The 15,526-nt window shown below is 38.3% G+C and overlaps 1 protein-coding gene across 2 annotated transcripts in view; it reads right to left on the reverse strand.

Annotated features, from left to right (window-relative positions):
- Window positions 1-1,833, reverse strand: part of AGPAT5 (1-acylglycerol-3-phosphate O-acyltransferase 5) — a 41,362-nt gene extending 39,529 nt beyond the window's left edge. For both annotated transcript variants that reach the window (XM_017739286.1, XM_017739285.1), the window contains exons 1-2: window positions 1,724-1,833; window positions 1,396-1,511 (exon numbers count right to left, since the gene is read on the reverse strand). In XM_017739286.1, coding sequence (XP_017594775.1) covers window positions 1,396-1,491 — 96 coding nt within the window. In that variant the 5' untranslated portion in view covers window positions 1,492-1,511; window positions 1,724-1,833. The remainder of the gene's footprint in view (window positions 1-1,395; window positions 1,512-1,723) is intronic.
- Between the last annotated feature and the right edge of the window lie 13,693 nt (window positions 1,834-15,526).

Consider the following 15,526-nt stretch of genomic DNA (forward strand, 5'->3'; position numbering starts at 1 on the left):
TGGATGTGCTCCAAATATGAGGGAACGAGTAAATCCTCCTATTTGGACATATACCTGTAGTTGCCTACTCTTCATATACTCTTTTACAAACTAATAATAGTTCCAATCATACCCAGCATAATATTGCTCTTTCTCTCGATGTTCTCCACCTTCTTGCCCTCTTGGACAGGGCTCACAGTCAATTCAATCAAACTGTCTAATTCTATTAGAATATTTTCCTAAGTGTGTGCGTGTTTGGTGGTTGTTTCTGTTTTGGTGGGTTTTTTTGGTTTGGGGTTTTTGTTTTTTTTTTTTGGTACGTTTTGGTTGGGGTTTTTTTGTTCCTTTTTTTTTTCTTTTCTTTGCCTGGGCAGTGGGGTGAGGAACGGAAATCAGATTAAAGTTCAGAGAACGCATTAAGATCAAACAGAGAAGACAAAGGAGAGAAGTCTTACTGAATAAGCACTTTGGAACCGCTACCCAAAACTCTACCCATTTCTGTTCTAACAACTAAGCACCCATTAAACCCTCAGGTAAGTACCATGAAGCCATTTCTGCTCACCTAGAAAAAGGCCAGTACTTCCAAGAACATCCACCTCTATATTTTATTTTGTTTTACATAGGAATAGTTCTGCTTTCAGAAAAAGCAAAGAACAGACATGATAATTTCACATAGGATTTTAGAGAAGTAAGCCATCTACACTACTCTCCACCATTTTAGACTGAAGATCATATCCACTCAGAATGTTGGCTGTTCAGTGACCATGGCCCACTGTTTCTCAGTAATCGTATGCGTTTGAGGCACATCAGGTTGAGCTCTCAGACTAGAAGGAACAAAAGGAGTATTGTGCAGAAAGAGGAGAAAGAAAAAGGTGTGAATACTGTTAAACTCAGGTTTTTGCTTAATTGAAGTCCAAAATAACCATCAACACTTTCATGGAGGTGGGATCTGCCTTTCCTCCATGCTGTACTAAGATCCAACTTCTCTCTTTTATATTGTGCTAAAACCAAAACAACTGAAAAACAAGGAAGTACCTCAAACAGTAATGCAAATTTACTCCCAATTTGTAGCATGATACACAGCAAAAAAAGTCTGTTTTATGCCTTCTGCTAACTGCAGTTTTGGACTGTAAAAAGAACAAAGTTCTAGAATATTCTGAAATACTCCTAACAGACTCTACAGTTTTAATTCTATCCATAATAAGTATTCATTTAGAAAAGTAAATTGAGTCTTTAGCAACTGTCTCTCAACTAAGATACATATCTAACTAGTTAGAGTGAAACCAGATCCTTTCATGTTCAAGTAATTGAGTGCTAGCTCAGAACTACATCTTCACAGCATGCATGGAAAACAGGGGGAAAGTACATCTTACATCTTTGACTCACAAACAGCAAGGAAAGCATGAATGGGCTCACCTGTGAAAAGTACCACCCGTACAGCGGAAGCCATTTTAAGCCATCCTTCAAGACATAGCGGACGTGCCCGAGCGCGTTCTGCCTGATCGCCAGCATGTCCGCGATAATCCAATCAACTGCAATGACAAAAGCCCAAAATAATCAGTTAAATTAGCTCTTAGTTGCCACTGATGAAACAAAAAGTACATGTTGTATGTATAAATGTCATCAAAGGTTTTTGAACCACAAGCTCTTGCTTGTTAGGGCAAGGCTGGAAAGAGACACAGTAAACAGACAAGCAGATTTTTTAAATCTATGAAAGTGTTAAGACAAGCAAAAAAATACAAACCTGTACACTGATGATTTGATAAATATATTACATTTTCTTTATTTTTTGGCAAATCCCCGTAGATAATTACCTAAAAAAAATTAAAAAATATGTGGTATTACTTTATAATTTATTTTCCTTGCATTAGGCAGTGATGCGATCCAATGCAGTAAATGGCTATTTACTAGGAAAACTGTCAGCAAGTTAGCATCATTAACAGACAAACACCCTATCACTGCTTCAGTACGCACCACACAGACAACTGACTTATCAATAAAGCTGTAAATATTAATGAATGAGTGCTTAAGAAACTTATTCTGTTCTTGTGCCTTAGCCCTAGAACTGGATCCATGGAAGGTGACCTTCATCCACAAGCTCCCCACATTAATATAACTGAAGCTAATGAGGAGTCACAGACATGTACAAAATCACCATTTAATTTATACATCTAACGAATAAGACATGCTTCAGCCAGACATTTGCTATCATTCAAACTAAAAGGGTAATTTTTCCTGGATTAGCTCAAGAACAAAATCTCAACCATTTGCCATGATTTTAACAACCAAGAGTGAACAAAAAAGCATGAAGTTGAGGGGTGCCTTTAAATTAGCCTGTGGCTTCCAGACAGCAGGTTTTTTTATATTTTTTTCTCTTTTACTTTAAAGACACACTTCAACCTTGTAGTTTCTCACCCCTGAAAGGTACTGGTCTACTAGTGAAATAACTTCTGAGAGCGTGACTACAAAATAAGATGCTGATGCTGGAATCCTAGTCACCCTTTTAAAATGGATTAAGTCAATTATTTTCAAATATAAAATGAGAAATTAATTAATTTTAATTCTGAACTGAAGAACCAATGCAACTGTTCAACTACCTTTAATAAACATTTTCATTACTTAATGAAGCCTAGCCAGTACATTCTAGGTAGGCTTACATCCTTGCTCTGCCAATGGACATACTCCTTGTTTCCCGAAGTTGGCTGTATCAGACATACACACAGCTTTGAAATTATTCCATTTACCAAAAAAGCAAAGTACTATATGGAAGGTTTTCCCACTTATTATCATCAGTTCCCTCATCTGGGCAATACTGGAATTTTATCAGGAAGAACTAACTAACATTCAGATCTGAACTGGTATCATTTAGTACGCCAAGTCTCATATTGATCCTTACAGAAGGTCTTTACCAGCATCTCTGGAAAATCTGTCCATCTCTCAGGTAACCTGTGATACTGGATGGCTAACGCCTCATGTTGCTAACTCTAGGCAAAACCCCAACAAGAACACTGTGTGTTTTACATTCATGCTGTTATTTCTTTGAAAATACAATCACACTGTTGATCAAGTTGTATTTTCAAGTTCGAAACCAGATATTGGCAAACTGAGAAATTCAGTCAATATGTGAACAAGAGATCATTCAGCATATAGTAAAAGAGGATATAACTTGAGTTAATTTTTTCCAAAAGCGAAAAAGAAAAGGCCCGTACAATAAATTCTAACTGAAAAACATTTGTAAGAAGTCAGTTCACAAGTATATTCTGAACAGAATTTGAAAAAATTTGAAGAAATTTGAACAAGATTCTGCTATAGGAGTAGTCTTCTCATCAAAGTACCAGAATTTATAACCTTACTGCTGACACTAGGTACCACACACAGATTAGAGAAAGATAGCAGTCTGAGGGTTGAACCTTACAGTTCAGGTGCACAAAATCCTCTGAAATAAATCCTCCTACTCTCACTTATAGAGTTAAAACTTCATTTTCCAAGTGTATGCTTTCCCAGCACTCTTACGCACAAAGTCCATAAATACTGTTTTCTTTAATTTTAAGTTAAGACTCCACTATACAGTTTCTGGCAAAGACAGTTTTAGAGTAAGAGAGAAGGCCCAATACAACAAATCACTAAACCAGAAGGTCCTGAATGTTATTTGAGCTTTTCTAAAATGTAAGAAAAAAAAATAAGAACAAGAGGAAAACAAAACCTGCCCTTGACCCCAAGAGCTGTCCCACACAAGAAAGAGGGTTTGAAATATACAATTTATAACTTCAACTTGTAAATATTTCCACTTTAATGTACAAAGTCAAAATCTCAGTGCAACCAGACCCACAATTTAAAGCACTCACCTCTATTGCACGAGTAAAAAAAATATAAAGGATCATTCCCTTAAAAAAAATGTATGCCATTGTCTTCCAAATACAACAGTTAATCGGTGTAATTTTTTATTTCAGTAAGATTGGATCTAGTTCTAGTTTTTAACCCCAGAGGAACACCCACTCACTGTTCCTGTAAACAACTTCTATGCAACATTATGGCTTACCCTAAGGGTTAGATGTGTTTACCTGTAATGGACCAAAATCTTTTACTCATGATAAAACATACAGCCATACTGTTGTACAGAACTGAAAAAGGAAGAAAAAAGTCTTATTTATAATTAATTTTCATTAAACACACAAAACCGGGATGTTTTATTTCAAAGCGAAGATAAGAACGAGAAAATCTGAAAGCTCTATTTTGTTTGCTCAGATGGCTCAGCCTAAGGAGGATGCACCAGCTTTATCTGCAGCATCATCCATTTCAGCACTGCCCATTTCACTAATCTCGAGAAAAGGCTTACAGAGTTCATCAAAGGCCAGCAAACAGCTATTCACCTTAGACACTCCCAGTTAAAGAGCTGAGCTACAAACTTACAACTGTTACTACAGCTAGCTAAGAATGGCAACTTCCAGCCTGCAGTCCCAGGCGACACCTACTCTACAGGCACCCACGCAGCTCTCCTTCTGAGACCAAAGCATTTTTGCTTTATTGGGCTTCTGAAAACATTCACCATACACAACAGAGAGATAACAGTTAAGAGCTTTGAATCCTACAGAAATGTCCTTTTCCTTTGAGATGGTGTCTGACGAATTAACCTGCTTGTGGATAAGCAAGAGAAGAGTCTCCTCAGGACAAGACTCCAATTTCTGGCCATCTGATGTGTTTAGGTAAACCAGAGCACCTAATGTATCTTATAGCTGCAGAAGGAAATAATACAGTACTCTTCTTCATGGCCTCCCTGCTGTTTTTCATGGCTAACTTTGCAGAATTCCTCGCTGCAGAGGCTGTGCGGCCTCTGACTCCTCATTCTGCTCGTGCAGAAGATGTTTGGGGGCCACAGTGAATTACTGACTCACAGAATATTCTGAGTTGGAAGGGACCCACAAGGATCCTCAAGTCCACCCTTTAAGTGAATGCCGGTATGGGGATCGAATGACCTTGGCAGTCTTAGCACTGCGCTCTAAGGCAACACTGGAGTGACTCAGCAGCAACAGCAATGCAGAAACAAGAGTCCACAGCACCCACCTGTATTCAAGCCCCTTTTGAAGCAACCTGAAGACATCAGAGTGGCTTCAAGATTCCTAGCCGTCATCAGAAGAGCAGTGCTGCTCCTGGGCTGTGCAGAGGATAGGCAGGGGTGGTCTTGCTCCCTGCAGCCAATGCCAGGGAAGCAGCGCAGGACATGCTTGGGAGGCAATTTCAATTTCAGCACAAGGTACCTAGTGTTTCACGTATTTAATGCATGGCCCTCCAGATACTACAGTATACATATACTCCACCTATCTGTCAGCTTAATGAACTGATAAGTGCCCTGTCTGCCACAATGAAGCAAGTGAGGAACCAATTCACTTAGAATAGAATCTGCTATGTTAAAAAAAAAAAGGCACAATGAAGTCAAGCAAAGAAAACAAGTCAAAAGGAAGAGCAACACAGCAAGCCAAAGTAAGCAGAGATTTGAGGGAACACGTTTAAAATGCAGATTTACAGTCTTACACTGCAAACATTACTTGTGCACACAACACTGAAATGTGTACTTTTAGCCATGTTTTGGTTGCTTCACAGCCCAGTTCACAGTAATGGGTAATACAGTTAGTGTTAATGTGGGCCTTTCACATCTGTTTACACAGCAGCACTGTCAAACTCAATACAGTGAGGTCTCAAATAAAGGAAACTGGATGCTGTTAGATCCCTTCTGTGGGAAGGCTGGTACCCAGCTTCCATGGATGCCATATACCAAGCTGTTTACAGGCTCAGCGGCCACAAGACACACCTCAGGGTGTCCTGTCCAGGCGAAGCTCTGATGCATTAGCAGGTTACAAGTAGTTCTGCTGGGAGAATGCACTAATTCAGTGATAGGCTGATCTAGGCATGCAAATAGGAGCTCCTGGGTGATCTGGTGACACCAGTTTCAGCTTCCCTACCAGACTCTGCTTTTTCCAGCGCAACAAATTAAACTCTGGCTGTGCTAATAGGTAGGTCATGTAGCAATGTGGAACAGTCCTGCATGGTAGCCACACCTGAGTAACTCACAATTTGCACAGGTTTTCACTGAAACAAGGTGGACGCTCCTAACTTAGAGTTAAGAATTTTATTTCTTGCTTATGAAATCTTTACATACCAAAGAAAATTAAATAGATCATTTAATCACATCCTAGCTATGTCAGCTCAGTAAACACTGCCACAGCAAAAATAACCGGAGGTAAAAGTAATCATACTATCAGAAGATCTGCTTGCAGGTCAACTGGTGATGACATCAAACTCCTAGCAAAGAGATTATCTTAATGTTGTAATTGGATGTGGCTGATAATGGGAGGAGTTAGAAGCTGATCTGCAAGCAGATCTTCTGATAGTGTGACTTCTGCTTCAGCAGTATTAAGGCAACGCAACTGGTATTGCTGGTAAAAACTGAGGCCATCTCATCTGATGTCTATCAGTCTACCAGCACACTCAGTCTTGGTTCCTCAGGCTTCTTAACCCTCCTCCCTTCTCTATTCAACAAAGCAGGTGTAAATTAAGAATGAACATCTTTGCTGTTACTTCAACGAAACTTATGTTCAGTACTTTGTGAAAGCAGTGCACTGTGTTCAGGAAAAACGTCAGCTTCAAGCACAGGCAATAGCAACTGGAAAGGATAAAAACAGGATAACAGGGGGAGAACATTCCTTCCCTCTTCTAGAGAACGAGTCAAGACATCAACACTTAAAAAGGACCATACGGACTTCCTACTCAGCTGTACTATCCTCACAAAATGCACCTCTCTCCACTTCACTATTTCTTCATGATCAATAATTGGGACTGTGTGCTCTTTGGATCAAGAGCAACTCTCTTAGCTAGGCACTACTACAACATGTCTACTAAAATAAATAGTATTCTAGGACATATTTCTCAACTGTTTGTTAAAAACTCTGGATACAATTTTCTGGTGAAAGGGTGGAGCTTGCATGAACAAACCACCGAAACAACTACCATGTAGCAGCTCCTGAAGTCAACATACACCCTGTGCAAGCTGACCTCTGCAGCATTGCTGCAGGCATCTTCAGCAAAGTTCTTTAAATTCTCTTAGACTAAAAACGTGCCTCATGTCACAAGTCCTTTGAGCTTCCAGAGAAAGTACCTCAGACCACAGAATCTATTTACCCTGTTTGACTAGAAGCAGGCTCAAGACAGGATACAGATAAGGAACCTGTACTTGGGGCTGACAAATTTCTCAGGTTTTCAGATGTCCTACTATAAGAACTTTAAATGTTTATTTTTCTTCACAGAAGATGAAGACACAATTTTATTCACATTTAACAGACACAGGTCTCACTTGCCTACAGCATAAGGAATATGAATACAGCAGAAGAGGAAGGACTTTTATGTTTTTAGTTGCATTTTCTCTAGATCTGAAAGAAAAGTTTATAAATTTTCTAAAAATGCCTTTAGGACACCCATATTTTAGGTAATGATCATACTACTGCTACACATCATAACCTCTTCAGGGACTATCTGCCCAGTACAGAATTGCACAGGTCTGAAGTCTGGTGCTCAGACAGCTCTAACAAGCTCAGCAGCATAAAATCACAAAGCAATCCATTTTATTGAAGCAGAGTTCATTCAAATGTTCTGCAGCTATGTGTTTTACTGGGGTTCAGTGAAGAAAACCATTGCTAAGAGATTAAGCTCTGGGGAATGTTGAACAGATTCCTATATGTAATGTAATTCAATTTTTTTTTTTTTAAATACATTTTTCATTTGATTCAACCAGACGGCACAGAACTTTAGAAAATACACTTACTGCCATTTTATTTCCTTTGTGTAAGAAAGCTATAGTAGCAACTTATAGAGATTAAGCAGGATCATACCATCTTATAGAGATTAAGCAGAATCATACCATCTGATGTTAAATATGAAGTCCGTACATTCTTACTTTCAGACTAGCTTCCAGCCTTATGGTCTAAATTGACAAAGTGTTATGAATGGTTATACTTCATTCAGTGTACTAGATACATGTATAGAAATCATTTAGTTTTGATGCTGACTGTAAAGTTTCTGAGCTGAATTAAAGATAATTGTCCCCTGTACTCCTTAGCTATCTGATGAATCCTTAAAAAAATTTTTAGAAGGGCAAATGTTCCTGTTTTGACAACAGAAAAAAAGGCAAGATTTATCATGATTTTAATTTTAACATTCTGGCATCTAAGGTCTGAATAAATCCTATTTAAAGCCCAAATAATTTACAGATCTCTCTCCAAATTACTTGCTTTTGATTACAGTGCAGTTCAATAGCATGAACCCACCATTACAACCAGTGACCACCTGGGAAAAATCAAAATTAGACCATCTAACATTCATCATAAATCACAAGTAATGGAATTTTTTTAAAAATAACTGCATGTACTTCAGACATATGTGAAAGGAGATTATTTATACAATGAGATTTCAATGTGAGTGTTTTTCTGAACATTTGTCATCTTGGTATTACATAAAACCTGAACACTTCCACTCTTGTAGTAGAAGGCATAAGTATTCCACCTGTTTCAATAGGAGAAAGTCTCCTTTATAAGCCTTTTGCATCTCTGGAGATTTTTTCATGCAGATTTTTGTAATTTCTTTAAAAGAAAGGCAAAAGCAACCCACACTTAATGTAGCCATTGTTTATTGCCCTTCCATAGTGGAAAATACATAATGTCCATTCAAGTTCACTCTGGAAGTACCCTTTGCCCACCAGACATGAGCCAGAAGCAGGAAACCTTGTGGCAGTTTGCAGTTATTTCCTCCATCCAGAGCTCTTTGTAATAGGAACTTTGCTTCTAAATGCCTAAGACTCCGTGGAGGAGTTGCTTGCATCTTTATTTGTAATACTGTTACAAGTGGTTTGTATCAAGTACAGACCGAAAACTTCTGTGAAGCTATCAGTGAGTTACCATGAATGAGGATGATTAAGAAACATCTCTAGTCTCTGCTTGTGATTGTGGAATAGGATTTTTGAAAGCTTCTCCACACATCATTGTCAGTAGTATTTAGAATTTAAGCACTCTGGACTTTCACAGCGAAGCAAAGGCATCACTACACAGCACAGGAACATGTAGGGAGGTATCCACAACAATTCTGGCTCCAGAACTGAACACAGTAAACTGATCAGCCTCAAAAATCGCCACATTAAAATCACCCTCATGTGCTCACCACCACAGCCAGCTCACCTGCAGCTTGCTTTGGACTATGCACTATGTTTGCCTGCTTACTCAAAAAGAAACATGCATGCCCTCAGATTCCCAAGTAGCCTTAAGAAATGGAACAAACTAAGTCTTCAAGTCAATCCCTAAGTTCACCAGGAAAAATTACTTCACTGCCACAATACAGTTCAAAGCAATCAAAACTAGTATTTTTTCATATCTAGTGCTAAAATACAAATTTGACTGAATCACGTGTAGCTTATTTAACATTTAAAAATCAAACTAGCATAAATGCTGTTTCCTACTCCCACAGATGATCTAGTTGTAACAGAGAAGATGACAAGCAGTATGTGACAGAAATGAAAAGAACAAAAGAAAATAATTTCTCTGGCTTTTTATACCAAATCTCTTCACAGGACAAATTCAAACTGACAGAAGATAGATTAAAGAGTATTCTTCCCCTGAGAAGATATGCTTCCTCATAATTGTAATGTCAAAATCCCTGACATCTGAGCCTACTTTATCTAACACAACTAAAACTGAGAAAAAAAGGATATCCTGCCTACAAGCCTAAGGCAAAAAGTTTGAAATAACTGCACTCAAATCTTTAACACTGAACAGAATCTTCTCTTAGCAAGAACAGTGTCTGATGGTAGAGTACCAGGAGAAAAAACATCTAAATTAACAATCATCCTTACATAAAGTATCTAGACATATTATGTAAGCAGAACAAAAGGGCATGGAAGAGCACTGTAAAACTCCACAGCCCAGCACCTACCAAAACACAGTTAAACACAAAAAGAGTAAAGTGTATAAAACTCATGCAGATTAAAAAAAAAAGTGGTAAACACAACTTTTATTTTCAAATATAACTAATTTATGCAAAGTCAGGATAAATTGTATTGAAGAATGCATATATCAAAAATCTTAAGATATTAAAACAAAGTATATTTAAATAGAAAATTTTAAAATCAAACCATGAGATTGCAAAACTTACTGGTCAAATACTTGGAATCAGAATTTGTAAGAGCATTCAAACTTGCCCTTTGATTCCTACCTGACACATACTTTCTAATATTTTCATAAGTGCATGCAGCTAACTTAAAAATGTAATCACACATTTTTTAAATTGCGGACTGCAACAGATACGGCTGATATAAAATTCAGATTCAATTGTGACTTGCCAATTAGGAAACATATGCTAGGAAAACCTCCGCACAAAGCTGCTAATTTATAAACCCAAACAGCAGTTTTGGTTCAGGTAGCTGATACTTGATTTCTAAAAATGCTAACAAGACCTCAGTTTTAATTTATTTATTTTATTTTTCATACATCATACAGTAAGTGGAGGATGATCAGGACCAGCACTGAATGTGGAACCTCTCTACACTAAATTCTTTCCAGATTGCCCCAAAGCCAAATCCGTAGTACACTGGAACTCTAGATGGTATATTGTTGAACAGGAGTCCTGAAGGACATAACTGTCACCTTCAAATCTACAGTCAAAGGCACAGAATAAAGATTAAGATATATGCAAATATCTGGTTTGCAACATCTAAAACAGAGCACAAAGTTGACACACCTAATCTATCTATTTTTGCTGCCTCATACCACGGTTGAACGTAAGAGTCTAAAATTAGGCATACATCTCAATTTGAAAGCTGCATCCCTCGGGCTTAGCAGGTATCACTTAATTTCTGTTCTAATAACACAAAGAACTTTGCTGCATATTACAAAAGACATATATGCCTGGAGACAGCTGTACACTGAAATCTCTAATGAAATGAATCAGGGTAAACCCTCTTAATGGATCCAGAAAAATTTCATCACAGCAGAAAAATTTCACTGGGCTTCTTTCAAAAGTTTACCACACAAACGTAATAAACTTCACTACCTTCTCCTAGTTTCTTTTCAATCTTTGCACTGCACCAGTTCCCAAATTTCTATCACTCCCCCAAGACCTTGACTTCATTATTGCTACCAACACAATTAAATGACAAGTTATGATTATTTTAACCTCTCAACATGCCTCACAACAAGCAGCAACGTAAGCAGGTGCTAACTGGGGTTACTGATGCAAGCTACATGAACTAGGAATGCTCAAGCCCTTGGAGGCTGCTCACCTCCCACGTGAGCTTAGAGGTTTGCCTTGATGGCAGCTCAGCTCCCATCCTTGAGCTTGCTCAGCTCCCACACCATCCCAGTATCCTCCACTCCTGAGCTGCCACACAGGGAGGAGAGCTCAGGAAACTCAAGCGCTGGTTCACACACCCAGGCTCATGCCAAAATGCAATTGCCAGCACTTTCTTTCCAAACACAACTGAACAAGAATGAAAAGTTATGTTTCCTTTGGACTTTCTGGTTATGGCCTTTGCCTGGGAAAAGGGTCCTCATCTCAAGAGGAGTCAAACTCTGTCACTCACGTCTACTGACAGGAAGCAATTAGAAGCCAAACCTTCACCCTGCCATTATGAAGCCTGGTTATGATGCCTCCCCCAGTGCAGAGAGGGAAGAACCAGGTTCCTAAGAGATGACAAAACACCTCACCAACAGCAACCAGAAGCAACTCCCCTCCTTGTATGCTGCAACTCGGCTGTCAGACTTGCACTGCCTCTTGGCTTCCCACCTCCCTCCACCTTGGGCCCTCAAGAATTACCTGTTTGACAGCTGGAAATGAAAAGCAGGAAGCAAGTAAAGATAATCTTGTCTGGGAAGCCTGCTGTCCTGGGAATAGAGATGGGCACAGACATTCAATTTCACTGCAATTTGGCCAACAGCTCCGATTGAGCATCCATCCCAATCTCAGACACCAAGCTCTCCTCACACATTTCCTAGAAAGCCAAGATATGAAAAGTCCCAGGCTCTACTCCACTGGAAAGCATCGTCAAGAGTTCAGCAGCACATTAGCTCCACAAGTTTTAGTTTGCTCTAAACCTACGCAGTTTTCAACCCTGATGAGACCCAGCAAGTCCAAGCTTCAGTATCAATCCAGGAAGCACACTGCACTGTTCAACAGGCATCTCTTGTATTTTATAAAATAATTGTTCAGCTCTGCTAAGCAACAGCGAGGTATTATTTGATTCTTACAGCCTTTCCAGAGTCCTGTAAAGATAATGAAAACCAGAACTTCATAATGTCTTTAATAAAAACACCGCTTCCAAAAAATCCTATTCATCAGGAAGTGGGGGTAGGGAAGACAGCTGACACAAGCACTGAACAAAATCCACGTGCATTAATTCAATTACGGATTTCATTCAATTGTCAAAACCTTTCAGATGAAAATAATCCTTTAGGAAGCAGTCTGAATGATGATTTCTTCATTATTTCTTCACCAGCATTCAGTACAAAATATTAAATGCAATTACAACAAAAAGAGTTGAAGAACATTTAGTCCTCAACTGATCTGAAACACGTGCACAAACACAACAGGCATCATTTCATCACCCTGACAGCAACTGGGATAAGATGTTCAGGGTCAGAGAGAGATGAGAGCATTCATCATATTGAATTACTATTCCTTTCAGCCCTTCAAACATCCTAATCACATGCATATTTGCAGCCAATGTTTTTCACATTCTATGGTAAGATTCAACTGTTCATTGTCTGTTCGAAATAGAAGAGACCAGACTTCCCTAACACAGTAAAGACAAAAGCAGTAACACAACCACAGCTCATCAGCTACTTGATGATTCAGAAACCTGGTCCAAACCAACTATTAGCAACAGCAGACGCAAGTCCTCTGAAGTGCATGAATTGCACCTGTTTTTACCAGTGACTGCTTTGGCTCATCACTGCTGAAATTAACATCCTTTGCTCTCTGAGACTCTCTTTACACAGAATTCTCCTCACTTTATATAGTGTTCAAGCACCTCGTATACATTCTTCCTAGAAACAGTACTGTAGGGCGCCTGCGCCTTACGGCAGAACAGATGCGAAGCAACACAGGGCCAAAGCAGGGACATTCTCTCTATGCCACTTTCCAACACACCACACTTACACATTTTCATTACTCTGAGTTCATAGAGATTATTGAGCAGCAGTCACAATGCCACAGATGAACTAATTTCATATATTTATAGCTCCTTAATGGAATTCATGGACACCCGCTAAACTGTAATTTCACAGACAAACATACACAGCATCACAGGATTTCACTTTATAGTCATACTGGCTTTGCCCAGTTTACCTCACAGCACTGGGATGTTGTTGTTGCTTTTTGTACTCTCAATACTGGTTCTTCAGTCTTCTATAGCCAACTCTTGCATGACAGTCAGCAAAAGGGACTATTTTTGGCAATTCATTAATGAATTCTAATATTATTGGAAAACCTAAACTGATGCCAAGTTAGCTTGAGTTCTCTTAGGCTTTGTAAAACAAATTGTTCCTGTGGAAAAAACTGAGTTGGACCCAAAATTTAAAAAGAGAAAGTATTTACAAGTAAATACTTTTTGCTTATCAATCAAAAAACTTTTACAGTTACTTCATGAGCCACTCTCTAGGACATAAAATATCCAGAGCTCACAGCAATTATAGCTCTGCATTTATTTTAGGTCTCAAGTCAAAGACTTAAGAGAAAGGGAAAGACTAGTATTTCAAGATTTTCTATCATGCAGATCAGGTTATCACCTTACACAGTTACATTTCAAAACAGAAGAGTTTGCTACAAAGATAAAAAGCCTTCCTATCATGAACTAAGTTTTTGTTTTAAAAGAATTGGCTAAAAACATCCAAGTCAAGAAGTACAAAAAAAAGAAGAAAAATACACTTGTGCATACAGTCATGAGGGGGAGACAGGTTTAGATACTTAATGGATTAACAGCAGATGATAGACAGAAACATCACTTCTTGACAGATAAATAAATAGAAAATAAATATCACAATACACTAATATTTCAGTCAAAAAAATAGTCATCCATGTTTATGGCCCTAACCAACTTTACCCTATTAATGCTCAACTCACATTACTGGGAATTTTGGCAAATTATTTTAAGATCAGACAGCTCAAATATCCATAACTGGTTCAGTGTTCTTGTACTGAAAAACCACAAATACCTTAAGTGTAAAACCAAAGAATGCTAAACAGCACATAATGTTATAGACATTTTAAATACAGTAAGACAGCAACAGTGCTAACAAAAAGTCACTTAAGCATCTGTAGAATCTTCATGAGTGAGACTATGCAACAAGCTCCAGTATTCTGATGGATGAGGCTGTCGTCTCCTATTTATCCAGTTACAAAAATAAATATCCCAACACATTTCAATCGATTGAATAAATTAATAGATCTGAAAGAGATGCAGAATTCCTCCCTCCCACGGTTATTATGGTGCCTTAATGCTGGTAGAGCCCTACAGCTGCCTTTATGAAGCTACTATTTTTGCTAGTTTATTGGAATTAAGTTTAATGATGCTACACTTCTGCATCCAATTACGTGCCTTAAGACAGCCCATCCACAGTAGCTCTCAGGTTACCATCCCAGTCTCACACACTCAGGCACATGGTTAACTTTCCACTGTGAGTTTCAAGTTCAAACATGTAAAGCATTCACAAGAGTAGGTCTAAAAGGACACCCTGTTTCTCTCCCTTAAACAAACGGGGACTATCTTCCAGTTAAATGATACATGGATTTTAAGGGTTACAACTCTTACCTCTCTACACATGTATTTTCCAAGTTTTTATTTACCTTTCAGTGGCAGTTACTAATTTATTTATCCTACAACATATGCCTCCTCTTCCACCATTTCTTATCATTATTTGTTGCTTACTGTGACAAAGCACGTCTATTTTAATATTGTCCTAATCGATCTCCTGCTAGTGGACTGTAATTGATCACAACCATTTTTGTGTTTGTATGAAGTTTACCAATGCAATGAAACAGAGGTCAACAGATAATGGCTGCCTTTTTGTTTCTTTTGGTTAGCATTTTCCTTTCTTTAATGTCACAGGCATTTTTTGGATAAAAGTTTTTTTTAAAAATTCTAAGTGTTTGCTACTGTCTGCACACCAATTGCAGGCAACTTAAGTAGTTTTTCCATTACAATTTATATATCTTGATTTTTGGCTCTCATTCTTAGAACAGGTTAAGTTAAAGTACTACACTGCTATTTTCAGCAGTTAATGACCAAGGTGTGTTACTACACATCAAGGTATCTGCACTAGAGACACTACACAAAACAGAAGGCAGTAAGTAAGAAGTACTGTAAGTACTTAACCTGTGAGCTACTGCTCCCACTTCTCTTCCCTTTTTTTTTTTTTAATATATAAAGCACAACACAAGTTAGCTTATTTGGACAAGAAGTAAGGGTGAAGTTACTTAAGTTACAAGCTCAATCAAAAACTACCACTAAAAGAAGATC

This window comes from Corvus brachyrhynchos, unplaced genomic scaffold (genome assembly GCF_000691975.1).
Source record: "Corvus brachyrhynchos isolate BGI_N302 unplaced genomic scaffold, ASM69197v1 scaffold136, whole genome shotgun sequence".
Classification (NCBI taxonomy): domain Eukaryota; kingdom Metazoa; phylum Chordata; class Aves; order Passeriformes; family Corvidae; genus Corvus; species Corvus brachyrhynchos.